At 33.4% G+C, this 26,690-nt stretch overlaps 3 protein-coding genes across 3 annotated transcripts; 1 reads left to right on the forward strand and 2 right to left on the reverse strand.

Moving 5' to 3' along the window:
* Nucleotides 1-2,526: 2,526 nt before the first annotated feature.
* On the reverse strand, nt 2,527-5,859 carry LOC107468633 (heat shock 70 kDa protein, mitochondrial-like). The gene is given in 7 exon segments (XM_016087952.3): nt 2,527-3,193; nt 3,196-3,295; nt 3,501-4,121; nt 4,207-4,773; nt 4,862-4,940; nt 5,043-5,107; nt 5,649-5,859. Coding segments are annotated over 7 exon segments (1,944 nt in total). The 5' UTR covers nt 5,724-5,859; the 3' UTR covers nt 2,527-2,756.
* A 4,777-nt stretch (nt 5,860-10,636) lies between these two features.
* On the reverse strand, nt 10,637-11,595 carry LOC107468428 (uncharacterized). Its single transcript, XM_016087710.1, has 3 exons — nt 11,207-11,595; nt 10,784-11,156; nt 10,637-10,711 (listed from the first exon to the last, which is right to left on the reverse strand). Exons 1-3 carry the CDS (start codon nt 11,593-11,595, stop codon nt 10,637-10,639), a joined length of 837 nt encoding a protein of 278 aa, XP_015943196.1.
* Nucleotides 11,596-25,036: 13,441 nt separating this feature from the next.
* Nucleotides 25,037-26,672, forward strand: LOC107468545 (transcription factor GTE7). The gene has a single exon (XM_021134159.2). It carries the CDS (start codon nt 25,285-25,287, stop codon nt 26,635-26,637), a length of 1,353 nt encoding a protein of 450 aa, XP_020989818.1. The 5' UTR covers nt 25,037-25,284; the 3' UTR covers nt 26,638-26,672.
* The last annotated feature ends 18 nt before the right edge of the window (nt 26,673-26,690 follow it).

Below are 26,690 nucleotides of genomic sequence, written 5' to 3' on the forward strand. Positions count from 1 at the left end.
GGGAAGTGTAAAAAGATGGACCAGAGTGAAGGAAGGAAGGATCATTTGGCTCTGAGAGCTGCTTTGGCAGTGGCGACTATTGAGTGTTGAATGAGACGACTAATATTATAAATTTTCACTGTTGTGTACTTTCAGATCTTGTTATTAATGGAGAGTGACATTTGTTTTGGTGCTATGACCATATGGCCAGAAAAATATTAAGCGTCGCCATAGTGGAAATCACTGAAAAATATTGTTTAAACAATTTTGCACGAGTTAAATTGACCAAAGCATATCCTCAAGCTCCAGAGTGTCATAGGTAGGGTGAAAAATATGAATAAAATAGCACCACTGAGTCGACGTTTCACACTTGACAGGAGATTAGTGTTAGTTTGAACCCCATATACTGATACACAGAGAGAGTGGTGTCTTGCTAGTACAGTACAGAACAGCCTTTCATTGCAGTTAAAGCATATGATTTAAAATATAGGTAAATGCAGGTTAGACTCTACCAAAAAGATTCATCTTTTGCTACTCTAAAAGTCAACTGTAACTTAAAGATTTGGAAAACGAAGCTGAATAATATCCCACTATATAATAGTACCCTAGTGATTCCTCTTGGAAAGGGTAGAACAAGTCCTTCTTAAAGGAAATTTGGACCACCGATCTCATCAGAATTGAAATTCAAAGCAAGCATTTCCAACTTGTCTTGTCTGCAACCTTGCGAGAAATACCTCTTGAATTGGATACACTGTTGTGGAATTAACAATAGCCAGGGCCTAAATGAGTACACACTACACTATAAGGACCTGAAGCTTAAATGTACTGCTTTACCTTACCATAAAGCATCTAAGACATGCGCCAATATGTATCAATAAAATGTTATTAAAACACATGGAATCACGGATCATACAACTCTACTAAGTTTATTCGATGGTATCTATGCAGGAACAGTTCGGTACCCGACAATATTATCAGAAGAAGGAATTTAACGTTATCCAAAATGGCAAAAGCTGTCACATGCTAATTAATATTAATACATGTCAGCTTACTGCATACATAAGTGTAGTACCAAGTAATGGACTCTCTAAAAACTTGTATATGCGAATTCCACATCAGAAGTTACCACCTATATAAGACAACACATCATCCATTTGTTTTTGTAGCCCAAGAAAATGAATCTCACATTTACATGTGACTTACAAGAAGCATGATAGTATATATTCCCAACTCTGCTAAGTTACTCTCAAAAGTTTTGGAAGTTGTAGATAGCGTTGGCCAAAGGATGCATATAAATGGGAGAATGATTGTCAGAGAATAACTAATGAACTTAAATCCTACTTGACCACAAAAATAGTGGAGTGGTAACTGCTCCAACTCAAGTTCTCACACATCTCTATAAATAGCTACTTAGCCTCAATTCCTCAAAGGATAGTCATCACATATTCACAGAACTACGTTCTGTTTTGAACTGACATAAAACCTTACAGAGAAAGTTTTTGCGATCAAATTTCAAATGCAGTCTTTCTACATAGCCATAATAACAGTAACTGTTCTAATATCAAATTCCCAATCCATTCTGCAGCTGTTAGATTGGTCAACTTGTTTAACAGAACAATAGAAACAGAACATCATCTACTCCAAAAGTAGCGAAATTCCTTATCGCACAAGTAGCATCTGCATAAATTCTTGTAGCCATTGAATTGTATTGTGTGATGCATGGAGCGTTCGTATCCATTCTTCATTCCTTTTGTATTATTGTTCATTGATGAAGTATCTTCCAATAGATCAACAACGAAAAATTCTGTTCAGAACTGAACAGAACTAATTATATAGACATTCCAACAATCATGAACTTTACAGGGTCCAAAAATGTATTTGACCTTATTTTAGGTACAAGTTTTTAGAGCTTATTATAGTTTAAATTCAGCATTAATAAGTTGAATTATTTCATACAACATATTATATTTGTAGGAATATGCATTAGTCTCTTAAATCTACATAATACGCATGATATGGATATCACAATACTATTAGTCTCGTTTGTAAACATGAAACTGGTATGAATAAAAGTACCTAATCTTGACAAAGAAATTTATCCAAAGGTCAATGTGCAATTCTTCACAGAAATTATCCGTAATAATTGTTTTACTTATATAACAAGAAGAAACAAAATCAAATACTAGAAAATAGCCGCTATAAATATCGAATATTAAGCATACATTGACCGCATAAACCAAAAGACTTGGTTAAAATAAACAGTTGGAAATATTGTATGGATAATATTTAATTGAGACATAAATACAGATACTATGTTTAAAAATACTGAATTACTATTTTTTTATATTTTCTAACAGAAAAAACATAAAAACATTAACCAAAAATATAACTTATTTTTTTAATTTTTATTATTATATCTTCCATTTTAAAACTTTTGTATAGAAAACGGTCGTAATTAGATTTTTATAATTTATTCTTTTTATATCTAATTTATCATTAAACTCTCTATCTTTTGAATTTAATCCTGTATTCATAACCAATTGCAGAGAGAACAAAAAACACCAGGCAAAATTGCCAATATCGTTATTCAAACAGCGTGAATCAGCACTACAAATTGAAAACACTCCGGGTAAAAAGTTACCTCCAATAATTAGTTACAAAATTACGTAACCTTTTATACTCTCTCCTACTAAATCAAAAAGATGATTCATTTGTTCACCTGTAAATCGAGGGATAAAAAATCAGATGGAATAACTGCCTACAAAACACTACTTGGTTCACTTTTTCACCTCCTCGTATTCTGCCTCGGGAGCCTGCTCACCACCCTGAGAACCTCCAGCAGATGAGCTGCCACTTGACCCACCTGACATGTGCTCACCAATCTTGGAGACCGCCTTGTTTGCGGCATCAAGCTTTGCCTTAATCTCATCAACATTGTCTCCTGACATTGCCTTTCTTAGATCTGAAACTGCGTCCTCAATTTCCTTGGCCACTTCACTGGGAATCTTTTCCCTGTATTCCCCTAAACTCTTCTCAATGCTGTAGATGGTAGTATCAGCGCTGTTTCTGATGTCAATGAGAGCCTTTCTTTCTTGGTCTCTCTGAGCATGCAATTCCGCTTCTTTAACCATCTTCTCAATCTCATCATCTGAGAGTCCACCGGATGATCGGATTGTGATTTGTTGTTCCTTACCAGTTGACTTGTCTTTGGCAGCTCAAATTCTCCAAGCATTTTGTTGTCTGCGGCCATTTCCCTCTCACCTTGCAGCACCTTGATACCCACCTGTGTTTGGTTGTCAGCTGCTGTTGAAAACACCTGAAACAACGATAGCTTACGTCATATCATGACACAAACATATCGAAAAATTGCAGAAACCGAAACTGAATGGATACGAGACTTTGGGGTATTTGAATTACTCATATAATCATGTCTTTGCAATAAAAAGATCATTGAACTTCCTTAGAGATTGACAACTTAAAAACAACTTCCTAAAGAAAGCATCGGCAGATTAAGGGATTACCTGACTCTTTTTTGTTGGGATAGTAGTGTTGCGGTTAATCAACCTGGTAAATATGCCACCCAAAGTCTCAATACCCAAAGAAAGTGGTGTAACATCAAGTAACAGCAGCTCTTTAACATCTCCACGTAGGATACCACCCTGGATTGCCGCTCCCATGGCAACTGCCTCATCAGGATTTACTCCTTTGCTTGGAGACTTTCCAAAGATAGCTGAAACCACTTCTTGGACTTTAGGCACACGGGTCATCCCTCCAACAAGAAGAACCTCGTCGACATCCTTGATAGATATATTGGCATCCTTCAGGCAACTCTTGCATGGTGCCTTAGTCCTTTCAATCAAGTGATTCACCAAAGCCTCAAACTTGGATCTGGTCAATGTGATGTTCAGATGCTTAGCACCAGATGCATCTGCGGTGATGAAAGGAAGATTTATTTCTGTTTGAGATGTTGAAGACAGTTCTATCTTAGCTTTCTCAGCAGCTTCACGAAGTCTCTGCAAGGCAAGCCTGTCCTTTGAAAGGTCAATATTGTCAGTCCTCTTAAACTCGCTTACCAGGAAGTCCAGTAATGCATTGTCAAAATCCTCTCCACCCAAGAATGTGTCACCATTTGTTGCTTTCACCTTGAAACAGATGTTATCAGTATAAGATTACTTTTACTTCCTCCAAGGCAAAGAAAAAGAAGCGGAAAATAAATGAAGTAATTACCTCAAAAACACCATTCGAAATTTCTAAGATGGAGACATCAAATGTTCCACCTCCAAGGTCAAAAACTGCAATGAGACCCTCTTTGTTGTTCATTCCATATGAAAGTGCTGCAGCAGTGGGCTCATTGATAATTCTCTGCACATCAAGACCTGAAATTCTACCAGCATCTTTTGTTGCCTGCCTCTGAGCGTCATTGAAGTAAGCTGGTACAGTAACTACAGCCTTGGAAACTGTCTTCCCAAGATAAGCTTCTGCTGTTTCCTTCATCTTGGTGAGAACAAAGGCACCAATTTGGCTGGGGGAATACTGCTGGCCATTGGCCTCAACCCATGCATCTCCATTTGGGGCCTTAACAATCTTGTAGGGAACCATTTTCATCTCCTTCTGTGTTTGAGGATCGTCAAAGCGCCTACCAATCAACCGCTTGGTACCAAAAAGTGTGTTTGTCGGGTTGGTTACTGCCTGACGCTTTGCAGGTGTACCTACAAGCAACTCCCCTTTCTGGTTGAAAGCAATCACGGATGGTGTTGTTCGAGCACCTTCGGAATTTTCAATAACTTTTGGGTTCTATAGAAGATATAATATAAATCAGCACAAACCATAATATTGGAAAATGGAAACACAAAACAACAATTTAAGAGCAAGAATGACTTGCCTTTCCTTCCATAACAGAAACACACGAATTGGTTGTACCCAAATCGATACCGATGACGTCATTTCCAGCAGGCCTAGAACTGTGGCAAAGACGGAAAAAGTTTAATGAGTTAACATGACATCAAAGGTATCTCCAACGCGAGTAACCAATGAAACCAGAAACGAGAAACCCAAAACGGCACCTGAAAGGTCGACACAAGCTTGACCACTTATGAGCTACATATGCTGGCTTAGCGCCACCCGCCAACTGCACAAACATGTAAAAAAAAAAGAATATATATCAAAAATAGAAAAATATTCTTTCAGCATACAATTCAGTACACCATTCAAAATTCAAGTAGCCAAACATTCTATCGACAACAACAGCAACTCAAAAAAATTCTGCAGCCAGGCTAGATCAGCTAGACACATCATCCATTATAAAAGTTGTAAGCACGAAATGAAATATGAAAAGTTTAGATCCGTTGTAATAAAAACATAATGGTTAGATCGTGGATATGAAAACCTTGAATTCGAGTATCTAGTATCTCCAATATGCAACTGTCGAGTTATATTAAACTCTCATTTTCATATGACTGCATTTAAATGATATTCCAACAGAACAAGTAAGCTAAAATCTCAACAAAATCTATGAACAGATAACTAAGAACAAACAGGAGTATTCTTAATGAATAAAAAACTTCAATGAGCTGAAAAGAATAACATCAGCCATTACAAAAGAACAAAAAGAGGCGTTATGCGGATTAAATCTGAAAAAAGAAAAAAGAGAAGCGATGATAGTGATATACCGAGCGAAAGGCGGACAAAGAGGTAGATGCGGCGTCGCGGCGGCGGAGGGAACGGAGGACGGCGGCGGCAGCCATTGCAGAAAATTGATGGATCGGAATGAAAATGGAAAGAGGCAAATGTTAGAAAGTGGGTTTGAGAGGTTTATATGAGTGTCTGGCTGTTGAGGAGGGTTTAGGGTTTTGGTTGGTTCTCACTTCTCATGAAAAATTAAAACGGTGCTTTTACTGCTCTTATTTTTAACGACGGTGACACGAATGTTCTAGAAGGCGTATTAGGTGGGTCTTAATATTGGGGGCTTCTCATGCTCCCACCCTTGTTAACCATCGGTTAATCAAACGGTTGAGATTTAAAACCATAACAATCTTACAGCAAAATTAAATTTTATTTGGAATAGTGGTTCTTTGTCCTTTGCTTAGTTTAAAGAGAAAATGAGAATAGGTCTCTGTTTCTGTCTTTCAATAACTGAAAATATAAAAATATTTTTAGTTTTTTTAGATGTGAGATATTTAAATTCTTTTAAAGAATTTATTTATTTTTATATATTTTAGACACCAAAAAATAAATAAATAAATTATAGACGCCATTAAATGTGGAGCTAGTGTAATGACTAATGAGTGATTAATTGATTGGTTTCTAAATTTCTTTGTTTACTGGCCCATACACAAAAATATCAAAAAAAAAAGTCCAAAACAATTTGAAAATATTTTATTTCGTATTTTTTAATTACTGGTTGAATAATAAAATAATGTTAAATACAATGAATATATACTATAAATATTACATATATAAAATTAAGAATACTAAATTAAATAAAATATGTCCTAATATTATCCGCCAATATACATGTAATCATGTATGTCATTTACTATGTTTGAATATAATATATTGAGCAATAAATAATAGTATAATTCGTATGGCTTGGTAGCTTTCTGCAACTCTCACTGCTCCAAATAGCGTTGATACTTGGAAATGGCCAAATGGAAATGATGATAGGAGTCGATGGATCTTTTTTTCAGATATAAATGGCCTTACCATTACTGGTGGAGGAACCATTGACGGCCAAGGTGCACCATGGTGGGAATGCTTTAAACTGGTCAATGAAACCAAAGGCCAACCGTAAGTACTAAAGTACAAATTGAAATGGTTTTAATAAGAAATTCCTAAGTATTCATAACGCTACCAGAGGAGATTCGATTTTCTGTAAACATTATTGTAGGCTACATTTGCAAAGGCACAAGTTGCTTACTTTATCTTTCGTTTCATAATAAAAAATTATCATCATTAAAATAAATTAAATTATATATATTTATACATAAATATATAATAATTAATTTTTGTATGTAAATAATATTTTTATATAAAAATTCATATAAACTAAATATTGTACTTGTAAAATAGATAATAAAAGAGACAAGTACGAACAATATGACTCTATTAGAGAATTTATCTATGAGAAATATTAGAGGATCATTAGAAATTATTATTTTTGGTCGTTATTTAGTTTTTAACTCAATTTTTTTAATCTAGTAATTCAATAATATATTTTTTTGGGGTCAATTTAAAAAGTTTTAAAAGTAACTTTTTTGAGTTTTTAACTTATGAAAAGTAGTAGTATTAATGTCGGGTATAATTTTCAAAACTAAATTGCAGCTTTCTAATAAGCTACTTACACCATCTCCAATAAACAACTCATCTCAGTCCCTATTTATGACCCACTTGTCATAAAAAGTAACTCTACATAAATTTTTGTGTCATAAACAGTAAATAGGAATTCAAAGCATCTCTCTCTTCTTCATTAAGAAAAACTAATTTTAACCCCTGTTGTGGTTTTACTTAATTAATTAATGTAATTATTTTTTTAGTCCCTATTGTGATCTTACTTAATTAATTAAAATATTTTTTCAATAATATTATTTAAATTTATAAATTTAAAAATAATTCATTATTAAATAATATTAATATTAAAAAAATTCATATGTAACAAAAAAATAATATCAGCAGAACTTTGATTCGTAAATTTGGAAGAAAATGAAGAATAGTAGAAGAAAGTGTTAGAATAGAAGTGTATGTAAGTGGTATATATAGAGTAATAAAATATTAATTTATTAATAATAACGGTAACATAATAACGGCTAGTTTTTAACAGTTAATTTTGCAACGACTAATTTTAATAATGTGGTTAGCATTTTAAATTTTAAAAATAAAATTAACCAACCCAACCAAAAATTATTTTGTAAGGTGTAAAAATTAAGTTTATTTTTAATGTAAATAATATTCAATATTAAGTATGTGATATAATTAATATAAATCATTAATTAAATAAAAATTTAATTATTTAATCTAATTAATTATTATTTAAATAATTAATATAAATTATTAATTAAATAAAGATATAATTATTTAATATAATTAATTATTATAATTATTACTGAATTAATTGTTATTTAATTATTTAATTGATTAAAATTTTATATAATTATTTATTTTTATAATAACTTGCTAAGTGACAAGTTATTAGTGGACAACAAGAGTCCACATTTAGAGATACTCTCTCTTCTCGATCCAAGAGAAGGAACTCCTTCTCATTTCACTCCAACTGTTGGTTTCTTTTTTTTTTTCCTTACATGCATAGTAATAGGAACTCCAAAAAGTCACTGTTGGAGTTGCTCTTAGACCATCTCCAGTAGGGAACTCATTACAGTTTCTGTTTATGGCCCACCTGTCATAAAAAGTAACTTCACATCAGTTTTTACGTCATAAACAGTAAATAGAAACTCAAAACATCTCTCTCTTCTCCATTAGAAAAAACTAACTTTAGTCCTTATTGTGGTCCCACTTAATTAATTAATTAAAATACTTGAAATTAATGTAATTAATTTTTTTGAATAATGTAATTTAAATATTTAAATTTAAAAATAGAAAATGGGGTGTTTGTGGAGTTAAGAAATTAACTAAATTAATTAGTGATGACAAACATTATTTTTGGCAAAATAAATAATTAGTGTTGATTAATTAATAGTTGTATGTTGCTAATTAGTTATTATATGATTGCAGGCTATAATTCAAATTTAAGCAGCCCAATTAGTACAAAATAAAACAACAAGGCTGGGGGCTAGTAAATCAAGCAAAGCCCAAGAGAAATAAAGCTAAAGAAATCAAAACGGGCCAAGCAAACCATATCCATATCCAAGCCCGATTTGATTTCGTCAAGCAAATCTCTCTCACCTACTCTCACAAAATCAACGTTCACCTTTTTGCTCTTGGTCAGAAAACACAGAAAAAAGAGAGAGCTTCTCCCACACGCCATTCACTGAAGAAGAAAGAAAGAGAGAGATTAAGTTTGAAAGGCAGATGTCAAATCAGTAAGTTCAAACCAAATCAAGCTTAAGAAAAGATTAAAGGTAACCCATTTTCTTTTACATGCAACACACTTTCTTCTCTTCATCTTCAACACTCTGCCACTCCATTTTGAGCTATATGGAAAAGAGAATTTCTGTTCTTCTCTGCTGTAAATCCACGGTCTCAAACATGTCTTGGGGACCAAGTTGGTTTTCAAGGGTTCAGATTAAGTTGACCATTGCAAGACTCTTGTGGTTGCTGCTTTATGGCTTTCGGTCAAGATGGAGAAGTTAGAAGCAAAGTTTCTACTCTGATGTTTAATGAGAAAAAGTGAGTTTGTGGGTTGGTGAAGCTCAAGACTCAAGAAGTTGACCTAGGGAGAGCAACCAAGTAATATGCAAGGAGATAAAAGAGGTTTGTTGTTCATTCAGAAACCAATGAGAGAAAACCAGAGTTTGAGAGTTGAGTTCTGCAAAGAAGTTCCTCTACTTGGATAATGCTTTTTTTTCAAATAAGTATTCGGCCAATATTGAAGAACTGTATCTGAGGTTTGCAAATCTGGTTTTGCACATAGCAAAAAGGCTGCTGATAAAGTCAATCTCCTTCATGTTTTACAGATTGTGATGTACTTTTCTATGTTTATCTTTCTGTAATTTCTTGTGAGAAAAGGCATAGTGAGAAAGCTCAATTAAAAGCCATGAGTGGAAAAAGGTTGAGTGATACACTTGAGAGAAAAGCCTAGAGTTATTTTCTGATTTCTTTAGGTATGTCTATGTCTTGTATCTTGTACCTGTGAGGTATCCCTTTTCTTAGTTTGGTTAGCACTAAGAGTGAATAAGGTATTAGCATAGCCAATGTCAAGTTAGGTTAGAACTTGAGTGTGAAAGGACTGCGTCAATCCTGTAAAATTGGTGTATGTAATACTTTTAACTATAGTGAAAATTCCTCCATTGTTGTGGAGGAGACTGGACGTAGGTTGCATAGCACAAAGCAATCGAACTATGATACATGCTAGTGTTAGCTTTTCTCTTCTCTGCTGAGTTCTGTTTTCTGATATTCATGAGACAAAAATAAATTGTCTCATAAATTTCTGTTGCTGAGTACAAACAGAATCAGAATTGAAAGTTTGTTTTAAAAGGGTCATAACAGCAATTTAAAAGGAAGGCATAGATTCAACCCCCCTTCTCTAAGCCTACCACAACCTTCAATAACAATAATAAATAATATATAATTCGGGATTACACTAATTTGTAAAATTACTTAATACAAAGAAAAACATAATTAAGCTCTATAGTTGACGACAAGCATTGTGAAATTGCCATATGTGTTCAATCAAGCCCTCTTTCAATTGTCTATGCTGCTGCCTATTTCGAAGTTGGGCATTTCTTTGGAGAAATTGATAGTATGGTGCAAAATCTTCTTCTCCCAGCTGAGGTTGTGATAAGCCATTTTCGACATCATCATACTCTAAGCCTTGAGCAAAATTTTCTGCATAAGTGTCTCTTTCATCCTCAACAATTATATTATGCAATATAATACAAGCTCTCATTATGTTGGCAAGCTTCTTCTTTTTCCAAAAACGAGCTAGACCACGTATAATTGCAAAGTGTGCTTGCAACACTCCGAATGCTTGCTCCACATCTTTTCTTTACCCTTCTTGGTATTGTGCAAATAACTTGCGTTTCTCCCCTTGTGGCTTTGAGATTGATTTGACAAATATGGCCTATTCAGGATAAATACCATCTGCTAAATAGTATCTCATAGTATAATTATTACCATTAATAGTATAATTTACCTCTGGAGCACAGTTATTTAGAATATAATCGAACACTGGAGAATGATCTAACACGTTGATATCGTTATTTGAACCAGAAACTCTAAAGAACGCATGCCATATCCAAAGGTCCGAAGATGCTACAACCTCAAGTACTATGGTTGCAACCCCACGATAACCACTCATGTACATACCTTTCCACGCCTTTGGACAATTTTTCCATTGCCAATGCATGCAGTCAATGCTACCCAACATGTCAGGGAAGCCACGACCCTCCGCCATTTGTAGCAGGCGTCGTACGTCATTTGGATTGGGTTTTTGCAAGTATTCATCATCGAACACCGAAATGGCACCTTCAACAAATTTTTCCAAGCATTCAATTGTGTGCTCTCGCCTATGCGCACATAATCATCAACAGCATCAGCTGCTACGACATATGCTAACATCCGTATCGCAGCGGTACATTTTCGGAGTGGCGACAAGCCTCTTCTTCCGGTTGCATCAACCCTCTGGTGAAAATACGGATAGACGTTTGAGAGAGCGTCTACTATCTGAAGGAACACATGTCTTCTCATTCGAAATCTTCGTCGGAAAATGTTAGCATTATACACCGGTTCATCTGTAAAGTAATCTTGGAAAAGGCGATCATGTCTTGCTTCTCGATCTCTGTTGATCCATCTACGAGTAGTTGGTATAGAGCTTCTATCGATATCTTCTTCTTCTGAATCTTCGAGTAAACACTCATCGATCCAATTATCTATGAGTGTGTTATCTTGCCATCTTCTTTCGCCATACAAAGCCTCATTAAACATATCATCAAAATTTCTAGCCATATTATAAGTGTGTCTCCAATAAGTACCTTAACGACTAGTTAACAGCTAGTTTTGCAACGGATAGTTTTGCAATGGCTAGTTTTGCAACGTCTACTTAACGGCTAATTTTGCAATGGCTACTTAATGGCTAGTCTTGCAACGGTCACTTTCATGAACAATAAAGGCACAATAATATTGACTAATTTAAAAAATTACATCAGAAATAAATAAAACAAACTACATCACATAACAGTAATACGCAATAAAAATAAGAGCATGCTACATAACTCTACGAATACAAGGAACTATTAAGTAAACCACTTGGCGATTATTTTCTCACATGCAATCTCATGAAGAGCTCGTCGTTTTTCACTCATTGTAGACGTGTCAGCATTAAGTATTTGCATATCCATTTCCCTTTCCCTTTCCTTGGCCATCCTATCCATTTTTCTTTCTTTTGATTTTATCTCCATTTCTTTAATATACCTCTGAGTTTGTAATTCTTGTTCCTTCATTGCCGCTTGAGCTTGTAATTCTTGTTCTTTCATTGCCGCTTGAATTTGTAACTCATTCTCTCTAATTGCCATAATCTTTGCTCTATGTTCCTTCTCCTCTTCTCTTTCTTTTTGCCTATCCATTAATTCCTTTTCTCTAACATTCTTAATATCTTCCATGAGAGATAATTTTTTAACAACCGATTATTTCTTTTCGCTAAAATCTTCAGATATCTGTGCTTTTTCCTTACCTTTTCGCTTGCTCTTCTTTGATCCTTGTGGGCGAACGGGAGAGTCCACACCGGGTTCGTCAGCCAACGGTGTTTCTGGGTTTGATGAGGATGAGTATGCTCCAGTTGCACTAACTTTGGTTCTCTTTGAGTCATCACTCTGTGTAGGTAGTTGGCTTCTCTATTTTTGCTCCAACCGAAGCATGTTCCAATACCTCTCAAAAGTGAATTTTTTACCATAATTTGTAGAATAAAGTTTATAAGCCAACTCCTTTATATCATTAGCGTTCGAACCATTCCTTATGTTTCGACTAGCTTGATCGTAGCAACCAGCAAATTGTGCAACAGCCTTGTTGATCTTATACCATCGTTTCTTACATGCAACTACTTCCCTTGTCATGTCGGATTAAAATTCTAGACAGTAGCTATGAATTCGACTCCAAAATATTTCCTCCCTTTTGATCGATACCAACTACAGGGTCAGATGAAATATTTAACCATGCACTGATCAGCATCTCATCCTCTTTCCAATGCTAGTGTTGAATACTATCTTGCCTCCGATCTTTAATACCATCATCATTGAAGTCGATAACATCTAATCCACGAGGGTTGGCAAAATCTGAATATTGCGAATTTGGATTAGATTGTATAGGAGTCTGAGATGATGGGTTAGAAGAGCCACCAACACCAGATGAGTCATGTCTTGATGCACTGAATTGAGTTGGAAATGGTAAGAAAGTTGGAGTAACATTTCTGATAGAGGGGTTAAATATGGATGAAAACGGAAAATGTGGTGTTTGTGAATTTTGATTTTGCGGTTGGAATATAGAAAATTGATTATTATAAGGAGTTTGAAAATTGAAATTAGAAAACTTTTGTGGAATTGGATTTTGAAATGTATTCGGTAGTGTGAAGTTTTGATTCGAAACTTGAGAGTTTGAGGTTTGAGATTGTTGGGTATTTGGAATTTGAGAAAAGTTTTGTAAGTGAGTGAAGAAAGAGTTGAGTTGGTTTGGATCCATTCTTTCGAATAAAAAATAATATTAGCAGAACTTTGATTTTGTAAACTTGGAAGAAGATGAAAAAGAGTAGTAGAAAGTGTGAGAATAGAAATGTATCTAAGTGGTAGATATATAAAGTAACAAAATATTAATTTGTTAATGATAACGGTAACATAGTAACGGCTAGTTTTCAACAGCTAATTTTGCAACAGCTAATTTTACAACTGCTAATTTAATATAATAATATAATTAATATACAATATTAATTTAATTACTTATACTAATTATGATTTAAATAATTAATATAAATTATTAATTAAATAGAATTATAATTAATTATTATAATTATTGATAAATTAAATATAATTTAATTATTTAATATAATTTTTTAAATAACTAAATTAAATACTTAAATCATATTTAATTTATAAATAATTATAATATTTAATTATATACGTAAAGTTAAATAAGTTGGTATATAATAAGACGAAGACCAACCCTTTATTGATAACATATTATGTAACGTTATTAGTTATTATATTATTATCATATTATTTAATTTTTTTTAATTAAGTGCCACATGTTAAAATTTTATTGATTATAATGAAAACAAAGCAAGTCCCTTTGAGCAGGGCCTTGCTTGCTTTGAAATACGTGCTGGGACTCATGCTTATGTTGTTCTAATGGTTGGTCTTCAGCTTTTGTCAGAACGGGTCCTTCATTTTCTTACTGTTGGAGATGTTCTTAGAAGCTTATAGCGAAGTTAAAAAAAAATGACTTCTCTCATAATACTGTTACTTTTATCATATTTTTATAAAATAAGCACTTTTAGAACTAAAAACACAAACACAAAATCATTTATTTATAAACTACTTTTAATATAGTCATTTATTATTTAAATTATTTTTTTAAAAGGAGCTTAATTAAGTTGTTTACCCAAACTGACCTTTATCTCATACTTAAAAAAAATGACTTCTCTCATAATACTGTTACTTTTATCATATTTTTATAAAATAAGCACTTTTAGAACTAAAAACACAAACACAAAATCATTTATTTATAAACTACTTTTAATATAGTCATTTATTATTTAAATTATTTTTTTAAAAGGAGCTTAATTAAGTTGTTTATCCAAACTGACCTTTATCTCATACTTAAATACTTTTAAATACTAATAACTAAGTGATGACCAAAAATAATAAATTCTAATAGCCATCTAGTATTCTTCTTTACAATTTGTAAACTCAATATTTTACTCAATTTTTGTTCTATTGTTAATAATAAATAAATTAATAAATTTTTAGTATTGTTTCACTATCTGAATTCAAGAAGTGGAAATGACTTTTCTTGTAAGTGTCTCAGAGTTTCAATTGTAATTTCAAAAATAAAATTAAAAAAAAAGTATACAAGATTTGAAAATAAAATAAAATGCAGAAATTAAAGAAAAAAAATAAAGATGAAAAAGACAACAAAAAATAAGGAACTTTAATTAAAAATAAAAAATAGAATACAAAGTTGAGTTTAAGCTTCAGATAAATTACTTAAAATTTTTAATTTATTCTGTGATGTTAGGGAGGTTAATAGTATTTTTGTGTTTTTAAATATATTTAAAAAAAACTAAATTTATTATAATATTTATTTGAAATTCTATTTATAGACTAGTCTAATGTCTAATTGATAAATATTCTTAAAGGGCACTTTAATTTTCAAATCATTATCAATTACCTCGTACCACTCTATTTTTCTTAATGCTTTAATTGGAACAGGTAAGTTTATCCTAAAACTACTTATCCCTAAAAGGTACCAGGCCTGACTCCTGAGCAGAATATATATATATAGACACAGAGGTGAAAAAGGCTGGCTAACTAACTGAAAGCCAGCCTGACACTCTTAATAGAAAGCTCTAACTTCTAACTGCTTCTAACTGAATTCTAACTCCTTTGAGTAGCTAGAGTTAATCACTACTCTATCATGCTCCCTACTTTCAAGTTCTTCTGATTCTTCCACCAATTTTGAGTTTTTGCTGTAATTTAAGTTCTTCTCTATATACCTCCCATTTTCGGACTCTCCTGACTTTTGTCTTTCTTTTTCACTACTCGGCCCATTCTCTTCTACATTCAACAATGATCGAAATTGTAGAAACACAACATTGGGAAGAGCTTTTGTGAACACATTTGCTATCTGTATTGAACCAGGAATGTGACTGACAACTACTATTTTTTTTTATCACATAGTCTCGAACAAAGTGGAGGTTAATCTCGAAGTGCTTTGATTTTAAGTGTAAAATGGGATTTGCAACTAGTAGGACTGTATCGAAATTGTCACAGTACATCAGGGGAGGAATTGGGATGTCAATTTTTAATTTAATCATCAAGTTTTAGAGCCATATTATTTCAGCTACCAAGTCTGCTAAAGCTCTATATTCAGCCTCAGTACTGGATCTTGCCACAACTATCTGCTTCTTTGTACTCCAAGAGATGAGATTTTTGCCTAAGAAGACATAAATGCCCCATGTAGATTTTTTATCATTTGGGTCACCACCCTAATCTGAATAATTGTATGCAGTGAATTGCATGGAGCTGTTCTTGTGTAGGTGTAGTCCATAATTGCAAGTCCCACTAATATACCTCAAAATTTTTTTAACCAGCTTCCAATGTTCAAGCAAAGGATTATGAAAAAACTGTGAAACTTTTCCTATAGCATAGGCCAATTCAGGTTTTGTAATAGTCAGATATTGTAGACTTCCAACTACTGACCAGTATAATTTGGGATCCTCAAAGCTTGCTCCTCAAAATTTGACAAGGTTTGCATCCAACCATTCCAACCTTGATGAGTAAATCCTTTACATACTTTTCTTGAGTAAGTAGCAGCCTATCATTGCAAATTTTTTAAACTTATATCCCTAATAAATAATGCAGGTCACCTAAATATTTGAGTGATAATTATCTATTTAATTGTTGAATCACCTGATTGATCTTTGTATTTGAGTTTCCAGTGATGATGATGTCATCGACATACACCAAAACAAAGAGGTTAGCTCCTTTGGTAAACTTTGAGAAGATTGAAACATCTGACTTGGTAGCAGTGAATCCTAAGTGGTTAAGTGTTGTGAAAAGCTTGTGGTACCAAGCCTTGGGTGCTTATTTTAAACCGTATAATGCTTTTGTGAGTTTGCAAACTAGGCTGCTATCTCCAACTACATACCCATGAGGTTGCCTTATGTAAATATCTTCACTTAAGTCACTATGAAGGAATGCGTTATTAACATCTAGCTGTTTGATACTCCACTCAGTTGCTAATGCCACTGTCAGGATCATTTTTATCGAAGTTGGCTTTACTACTAGGCTATATGTTTCAGTAAAGTCAAATCCATGTCTTTGTGAGAACCCCCGTGCAATTAATCTGGCCTTATGCTTCTATAATGAGCCATCAGCATTGTACTTGACTCTAAATACCCATTTACTTCCAATGGCATCTCTCTCTTGTGGCAATGGTACCAACTTCCATGTTAGTTTTTTCATTAGTGCTTCATATTCATTGTCCATGACTTTTTTCCATTCAGGGTGAGCTAATACTTCTCTGACATTTCTTAGTTCAACTGTTGCTTGTAGTGCTCTTAGCTTGAAGATGCCATGTTTGCTTCTTGTGGTCATAGGGCGCATATTAATGGTTTTTAGTTGAGCAGTATTTGATAGTGGTGGTAGGACAATCTCTAAATCAGAGATAGGAATTGGAACTGGAATGCTAGATGGTGCTATAGGCTGTGACATAAGTTGATAGATTTGAGTTCTAGGTTGTGATGTGTGGTTCATAGGTGAAGTTAGCTGATTAGGTAAGTTTGAAGGAATTAGTTGCTGTATGAGTGAGGTAGGCTGCAGGGTTAAAATGTTAGGTGTTGTAATTAGATTCGTAGTTGTGTCTGATGTGGTTGAGTGAGATGGAGTTTGCTGCTGCAACTATGTTGAGAGGTGGTGTCCTTGGGACATAAAGCTTGGCAAAAGAGGTATTCTTGGTGGAACATGATTGTTGGTTTCTGAGCTATCCTTCTCTGATATGCTTATCAAAAATTTTCCTTCTTTGAATGGAAACCTACTTTCATCAAAGACTACATTTTTTGTCACCACTATCTTGCCACTTTGTGTGAGGCATTTGTAACCCTTGTATGCTGAACTGTATCATATGAATACAAATGGAGCAGAGCAAAAGTCCAATTTATGTTTGTTGTAGGGCTTTAAATGAGGGAAACAAAGACAGCCAAAGGCTCTTAGAGTGTCATAATTTGGCTTCTTTCCAAAGAGCTTCTCCATAGGTGAGCAATTGTCAAGGGTTGGTGTAGGGAGTTGATTAATCATGTTTGCTGCTGATGAGAAGGCTTCTCTCCAGTACTTTGTAGACATGCCAGCTCTAGCAAGCATTGCAAGTCCTTTCTCGACTACATATCTGTTCTTTCTCTCAACATTGCCGTTTTGTTGATGCACATAAGGGCATGAAAACCTGTATATAACTCCCTGTGCCTGCAGTTCTTTAGATAAACTAGTATATTCAGTAGCATTATCAGTTTGTAGCATTTTTAGTTTAGTGTCTAATTACAACTCAACCATATGTTGGAAAAAAGTAAATACTGATTTGAACTGAGATCATGCTTTAATGAGATATAGCCACGCATATTTAGAAAATGCATCAATGAATAAAATGAAGTAGAAGTTTCCATTAGTGTCACGAGTGGGGGTAAGACCCCAAATATCAGAATACACTAATTGAAGTGGTGCTGTGTTAGGGCTGGCAATATATACCCTACCTGCGGGTACCCAACCCAAACTAATCTGTTTAGATAGGGTTGTCTACCCAACCCGCTGCGGGTAGGGTAGGGTGCGATGCGAGTTTGCTTGCGAGTAGGGTATGGTACGGGTCCAAGGTATATCCTACCCGTACCCCTAATATATTATATAATATATATGTAAAAGTTATATATGTAGTGAAGAAAGTGAATGTTAAATACACAATCTTCCTCTTATAAAAACTTGAAATAACCACTAAGCTAGTTAATGATCATATTATTTGTAATTTTATGTTAGATTTCTTTAAGATTTTATTGTTTTTAATTTTAATTTGAACTTAGTTTTTATTTTTTATTTTATTAATATATATGAAATTTGGAATAGTTGAATTTTATATTTGCTTGAAAATTTTTTATTTTTCTATGGGTAGAGTCGGGTAGGGTATGGTTTAGAACTTTAGGGTGGGGGTAGGGTTAGGGTTGAGAAATTCTCAACCCGCAGATAGGGTATGGTAGACTTTTAAAAATATTTTCAACCCGCGGGTAGAGTCCAAATTCTACCCTACCCTACCCGTTACCAACCGGCCTATGTATACAGATTTAGAAACAGGAAAGGGCAATTGGTGAGACTTTCCTGCACAACAAGCTTCACAAACTGACTTATTTGAATCAAAATGGACATTATAGGACTTTAGGACAGTAGACACTACACTATTGGAGGCATGCCCCAACCTATTATGCCAAAGCAAGAAGTTGTCATTGCTACACAGTGTTGAGACACAAGCAGACTTGGTTGATGGTTTGAAATTGAGGAATTTGTACATTCCATTTTCAACTTCTCCCTAGATAACTACTTTACTGGTTCCCTGGGATTTTACACAGCATTTGTCAAAATGAAACTCAGTAGACTGCATTGTCACAGCAAAATTGATATACACTCAACAATTTTTTAGTAATATCAAGCACATGTAGTAGTGTTTGTAGAATAAATTTCTTATTGCTCAAATTAGATTTAAAGAAAGATTTTCCAACAAGATTGATTTGTAAACCTGAACCATTTCCTATGATCACTTGGTCTGATCCTTCGTAGGCTTGTCCTTCCATCAAGTTTTGTTGATATGAGGTCATATGGTGGGTTACTCCTGAGTCCAAGTAGCAGTTTGGATCATGAATAGTTGCTGGAGTTGTAAGTAGTGCATGAGGTGGTTGAGAAGAGGATGCACTTGTTTGTGAATTTTGTGAGTTGTGCATATCAGACCTCGAATCAGCTCTATAATTGTTGTTCCTTTCATATCTGTACCAGCAGTTCTTGGTAGTGTGGCCAATTTTATCACAGACTTGACACACGGGTCTCTCACCATTCATCATTCTCCCATTGTTTATCTCATCATTCTGCATTAAATATTGAATTTTCATTGTAGCCTTTCTGAGTGAGTCTTAAATTGTCATTGTATTGTGAGGTAGATCTTGAGCTGTTCGAAAAGTTGCCATTCTGAAAATTATTATTTTGGAAGTTATTGTTTTGAAAATTGTTGCTTTGAAAATTGCTATTTTGAAATTGTCCTCCAGAATCAACTCTGTTATTGTCATTGTACAAAAATCTTTCTCCTCTGCCTGATCTTCCACCTCTGAATCCGCCTCTTGTGTGAGCAAGATTAGCCTAGACAAATAATTTTGGTCTCCTGAATCTTTCAAGCATTCTTTCGTGAGTAAGAAGGAGTACTTAAAGTTCACCAATTGTGATGCTTACTGGTCTTGCAACTACTGATGTGATTACAGATTCATACTCTTCTGTTAGGTCGTTTAGAATTGCATTCACATGATCGCTTTCTTTCATTGGTTCTCCAACAGACGCCAATGCATCTATGGTATTTTTCAATGTAAGTACATAACAGAACTTCTAATCTTGATGGTGCTTAGTTTGTGCTCCAATTGTATAATTTTTGCTCTCATCTGAGACGTGAAATGATCATCTAAACATTTCCATACCTTATACACATATACACATCCTACTATTCAAGTGGTGAAAGGCTTTGTCATTGAGGCCAGAAGCCACGACTTCAATAGAGCGTCCTGTCTCCACACTGAAATTCTAGATTCACTTCACTATTTGCTCTGAATCTTATTGGTATTCCTTCTCCAGTTATGCGATGCAGCATGTTATGTCCTTTAATTGTAGATTTAGCTTGATCTTTTCATTGTAGGAAATTATCCTCATCGAGCTTCATCGAGACCGGAGAGGACGTGAAGCTTGATTGCAGCACAACTTGTTCTCAGATTCAAGCTCTGATACCATAAAAGGTACCAAGTCCGAGCAGAGAAGAAGGAAAAAAAGCAGAGAAAAATTGAGAGAATCTTGTGATTGAATTGATCTGAAGCTTAATTGACAATTTAGGTACAGTGTTTGCTATATATACATACATAGAGGTAAAAGGCGAGCTAACTAACTGAAAGCCAACCTGACAATTTTAATAAAAAATTCTAACTGACTCTAACTGAAACTAATCACCACTTAACTTCTAATTGAATTCTAACTTCTTTGAACAGCTAGAGTTAATCACTACTCTAATCCCAAAAAACGTAAAAGAAGGATGGTTATTATGTATCTAATTTTTTTATTTATTGTAGAAGATGATTGCATTGCAATTAATGGTGGTACATTCTTCACCAACATAACAAATGTCTTTTGTGGACCTGGGCATGACATTAGGTTAGTTAGTAAATTCCATGGATGTGTATATAATTCAACCATTTATGATGCTTGGTTAATATTCTAAATGAAAATCTATCTTTGGGAGTCTTGGAAAAGGTGGATCTTTTTAAGTAGTGTGATAAAATTGTGAAAGAATAAGAAAAGTAAAGAAACGAACTTTTATTGATTGTTGATTGATTGAATTGTACTGAATTGTGTTATAAATTATGAGGGTAAAACTAAATATATATAGAGCATTGTCCTATAAAAAATAAAAACAAATAAAGATAAGATAAGAATAACAAAAGATAAGATAAAGATAATAAAGACTAAAATTGTAATTGAATTTATGTATTCTGTTGGGTTAAATTTGTGGGCTGTGAGACTTTATTGTTGTTATGGGTTAAGGTAGAAGAGTAGTTTAATATAGTGAAAGAGATATATGTAAAAAATTGCACTTTTAGTGGAACTATCAATGGAGCTAGAATCAAGACATGGCAGGTAAATATTGTTTCTAATTTTTTAGGATGAATATTTATCACTATAATCTTTTTTTATTAACATTGTTCGTTTGATATGAATAGCAAACTTTATTTTTGACGATAGAACTTCGCTAGACTCATTTTCAGTATTTTTTATGTTATTTTTATAGTTGTAGTTGCCGAATTTATTTTTATTTTTATTTTCTTAATAAAACTCAGTTTTATTAAGAACATTTTTGTCACTAATATTAAACAATTAACATGAGATTTTTCATGACTAAAGATTTATGGTTGAATTTTAGTTATCTTAAAAATAAAATTTTAACATAAAACAAACTTAGTTATAAATTTATAATGCTAATTCACACTTTGGGTGTCAAAAACGTATAATCATTCATATATGTCTGTGTCTTTACTTATTAATTTAAATGTTGGAAATAAGGAAGTTATTGATAAGTATATGTTGTTCCTTAAATGCAGGGAGGATCTGGATATGCTAAAAGTATCACATTTGAAGATATTATACTTTACAAAGCTGAAAATCCTGTGATTATTAACCAACAATATTATGCCAATAATGCATATGGAGAAAGTGCAGTGGAAGTGAGTGATATAACTTATCACAATGTGAAAGGAACCTCAATGAGCGAGAATGCAATTGTATTGAATTGCGAAGCAAAATAGCTTGCACCAGCCTTGTAATGGAAAACATTAACATAATCTCAGCTACTGGAAATAACATCAATGCGACATGCCAAAATGCACAGGGAACATAATCTCCTGTGTCTTGCTAATATAGTGTGATTATCTTTGTGGTAATATGGAGTGTGTTGTAAAATAAATAAATAAAGGTGAAGGCTTATGTACATACAGTTATTTTTACGTGAAATTAATAATTAAAAATAATTAGATAATTTAATAAATTTGATTAAATTATAATTTAACTGTCAATTTCACATGAAGATAATTGCACACGAGTTTCTATTCTAAATAAATAAAAGAAGTAGATATAAAAATAAAGAAAATAAAAAAAACTATATAAATACTATTTAGTATGTATGTTTTATTGTATTTGTGATATTATAATATAGTATAAATAATAATATACTCATTACGTAATGCATATAATATCATTCATAGCAACATCAATCAATATATGTTTTCACTTGTTTCTTATTTTTGGTATGATATGAATGCGATAAATTTGACTTATTTATAGCCAAAGTTGGTCATCAAGTCAAAATATAAAAATATAAAATAGATTATAAATTAATTAACTAATTTTGATTAATAATAGCGTATAATTTGCCAATTTAGTGATAAATATGTACATTACTTTCTTTAAAAATTAGTCATTAAAAAAATATCAATAAAAATTTGTAAAATAATAAATATAAACAAATTAATTTAAATTAAGATTTTTTTATTCTAATCATATAAGGTAATTTGAAGATAATATGTTCATATATGTTATCCTAAAAAAATTTATTGGTATTTTTTTAAAAACTAATCTATCTAAAATATAATTTTTCAATAATTTATTTGTTACTTTATTCTTTAATTTAAATATTATAAATTATACATGTATATTATTTTCAAACTAACAAATATTTTAGAACAAATAAATAGTATTATGGGTTGCATTCGTTTATAGTTATGGAATACTAAAACAGATATATAAAGATACAAAATCATATTTAATAGATGAGACATATAGATATAAACATTATATTTAGAGATATTAAATTAATATATTTTGTAATTTTTTATAATTTATTTTAATTTATCATCAAATAAAATATAAAAATATTAAATTTTATGTCTCTATTCTTTATGTTTTGTTCTCAATATTTTATTTTATCCGCCAAATGCATTCTTGTAGCGCAAAAGCACTTACGATAAAAGCAATAATAAACAAGTTGTGTTTTTAGAATGTAAATACGTGTTTAAACATTAAAGGTTAAAAAATTATTGGAGAGCTGGTTATTAGTCAAAATATTAATTTTAATATGGAAATACAAAGGATCAAAAAGTATCCCTGAATTCCTTTTTTTTCTGGGATTACTGCTAAGCTTGCTTATATAAATAAGTTGACTGTAAAAATAAGCTACAATCGTATATAAATTTAATTATTTTATTAGTCTCTATAGTTTCGTAAAATTTTTAATTAGATTTCTGTATTTTTTTTAATTGAATTCTTGCACTAATTTTTTTTAATTAGGTCTCTATATTTTTTTTTTTATTTGGATTCCTGCATCAATTTTTTTAGTTAGATTACTATAAAATTAAGCCAATTACTATTAAAAGAGATCTAATTAAAAAATATAATTTAATACAGAGACCCAATTAAAAAAATATATATAAAAATCTAATTAAAAATTTTGTAAAACTATAAAAACCAATAAAATAATTAAACCTCATATATATTAAAAGTGTATTTGTAAAATTGTAACACAATAAAAGAGAATTAGACAAAAAATATATATTAACATATGTATGGCGAATGTAATAATATCAAATTGAATAACAGGATCACATATTTTTTATATAAATATAGTAGAAATATTTTTTAAGTTCATATTGATATTCATATACATAATTTACATAATTATTTAAGTTTGATCTATAATATATGATGAAAATTGGAAGGAATTTGATGTATAAAGTTATTTTTTAAAATATCTTCTAACTTATATCTATGAAAAATTAGTTATCTTCTAAAATTTAAATTCAAAATACTTTATTAAAAGAATAAATTATTTATCATCTAAAATTAATATCAAATTTATCATAATATATATTTAATTTAAAAAGGTAGATGAATTCATTAGTAATTATAATTGTCTCATATTAAAAAAATATAAAAAAGGTATACGCATATAAAAAAATTACTAAATAATTAGTATATATTTATATACACTTTTTTGTATTTGATATTGAGATAGTAGTGGTGTTTTTTTGAAATGTGGATTGGAGTGTTATTCTCAAATATGAAACCGTTTAATTAGAAAAGTAGAAATTAGATCGTCCGATTTATTAGAAGTACAGAAATCGAATCGTCCGGTTCAATTTGTGTTAAAAAATTAAAAAATTTGAGGTATAGAAATCGGACGGTCCGATTTGTGTACCCCAAATTTATTTAATTTTTTAAATACAAATTGGACCGTCCGATTTGTGTACTTTTCACAATTTTAAAAAACACAAAAAATTACCATATTAAAGTGTATCACTCTTACTACTTTCATATCTAATTTTTTTAGCCTATTTATATATATTATTAAATTTTTTAGATATATATTTTATATAAATGACATGTAATAATCCTAACACATAAGTAAAATTGGGAGTGAAAGAACCGGTTCCGTCCATATTGAACATGCATTTACGAAACTATCCTTACACAAACACGCGTTTCATTCGAAGCTACGCGCTGCGCGTAATTTCTCACCCGCATGCCGGAACCGCCAGTGTGGTTCCCGCCACGTCATCATCTGGGCCAGGCCCTCTCCAAACCCTAAATGCACGACACATTCACCTCAAATTCGCTTCAAACTCAAACCCCAATCAAGATACCACCACCTCAGTCATCAAACGGCTATACAAAGGCCACGTGGAAAACCAGAAAAATCGCTACCGTTTGTGCCAGATCTCATGACCAATTTGCGGGCAACCCCAGAAAACGATTTATGTCCGTTAGATCAGGTATTAACAAAAAATCAACGGTAAATAAAGCTACCCGAAGCAACCACGGGCAGATCTCATCGCCTTTAAGAAGCGGCCATAGCACCCATTCGTTCCTCGCACAGATTAGGGTAAGCCAAATTCCAAACCCTGCCTCTACGCTTTTCCTCTCTCTTTTGATTCAAAATCTTCGTTTTCATCGGCGGCGCGTGACGATTTTCAACTGCGCGTGAGGGTCCCTTTGGCGCGTGATTTTATCTGACAGCTGACTCATGTTCTGTTCGACGCGCATTGGAGAATTCATGCCGGAGATACGCCGGAATCCAACCGGACGGCTGTGATCTTGCACCTTGATGGCTTCCGCCGTCCTAGCCAACCGAAACGAACCTAATTGGCCGCAACATAGAGGCGGTGCAGCTGGATTCATGGGAAAAGTACCATTTTCTAACCCTAACCCTAACTCAAAATTTGGGAACAAAAAGAACCAATCGGCGTCAGATGATGCTTCATCCATCAACCGCAGGTCCAACGACGGTAATCATTCTCAATATGTGACGTTCAACGTGGCGTCGTACACAAAAAAGGAGCTGAACGAGCTCAAGAATCGCCTGATCTTGGAGCTCGAGCAGATTCGAAAGCTTAAGAAACAAATCGAGAGCGGAGAATATCAGCCCAGGCAGAGCTTCAACGGCCCTCCTAAAAAATCATCGAGCAAGAAAATCTCCGGCAACAAGCGGCCATTTCCGGTGAATTCCATCACCAAAGATTTGAAACGGTCGAATTCGGAGATTGGAAACTTGATGAAGTCCTGCTCGCAGGTTCTACAGAAGATCATGAAGCACAAGGTTGGGTGGATCTTCAACACCCCCGTTGATGTCGTTGGAATGGGTCTTCACGATTATTATGATATAGTGAAGAAACCCATGGATCTGGGCACCGTGAAGTCCAATCTCGCGAAGAACGTGTATTCCTCGCCGGCTGATTTTGCCTCCGATGTGCGGTTGACGTTCAAAAACGCGCTGACATATAACCCCCCTGGTCACGATGTGCACAACATGGCTGACCTGCTTTTAACCAAGTTTGAAGAGCTGTATCGTCCCGTGCATGAGAAATTCGAGGATTCGATGAGGCAGCAGGATCATGATGTTGATGAGGAATTGCAGGCCAGTTCCTGGAATCATGCTGAGCCAGAAAGGATTGAGAGGGTTAAGAACAAGAAGGAGAATGTGATCCCTCCGGCAAGGTTTCAACCCGAGCCAGTGCAGGCCCCTGCGAGCTCTTCGAACCCTCCAATGGTGCAGTCGCCAGTGCGCACTCCTTCCCCTATGAGAGCCCCTCCGGTGAAGCCTTTGAAGCAGCCAAAGCCTAAGGCGAAGGACCCCAATAAGAGGGAGATGAGCCTTGAGGAGAAACACAAGTTGGGTATTGGGCTGCAGAGTTTGCCTCCTGAGAAAATGGAGCAGGTGGTACAGATCATAAGGAAGAGGAATGGGAACCTTAAGCAGGATGGGGATGAGATTGAGCTTGATATTGAGGCTGTTGACACTGAGACCCTTTGGGAACTTGATCGGTTGGTGACCAATTGGAAGAAGATGATGAGCAAAATTAAGCGGCAGGCACTACTTGGCAACTTGAACAACAATGCCGCACCCAACAAATCCAATGGGGTAAAGTTTTTTTCATTGTGTGCATCTTCCTCTGTTTAATGAGTTTGACCTTTTTTCCAGATACTAATTTGTGATTATGGACAAATGTACAG

Source organism: Arachis duranensis, chromosome 10 (assembly GCF_000817695.3).
Source record: "Arachis duranensis cultivar V14167 chromosome 10, aradu.V14167.gnm2.J7QH, whole genome shotgun sequence".
In the NCBI taxonomy this organism is placed as follows: domain Eukaryota; kingdom Viridiplantae; phylum Streptophyta; class Magnoliopsida; order Fabales; family Fabaceae; genus Arachis; species Arachis duranensis.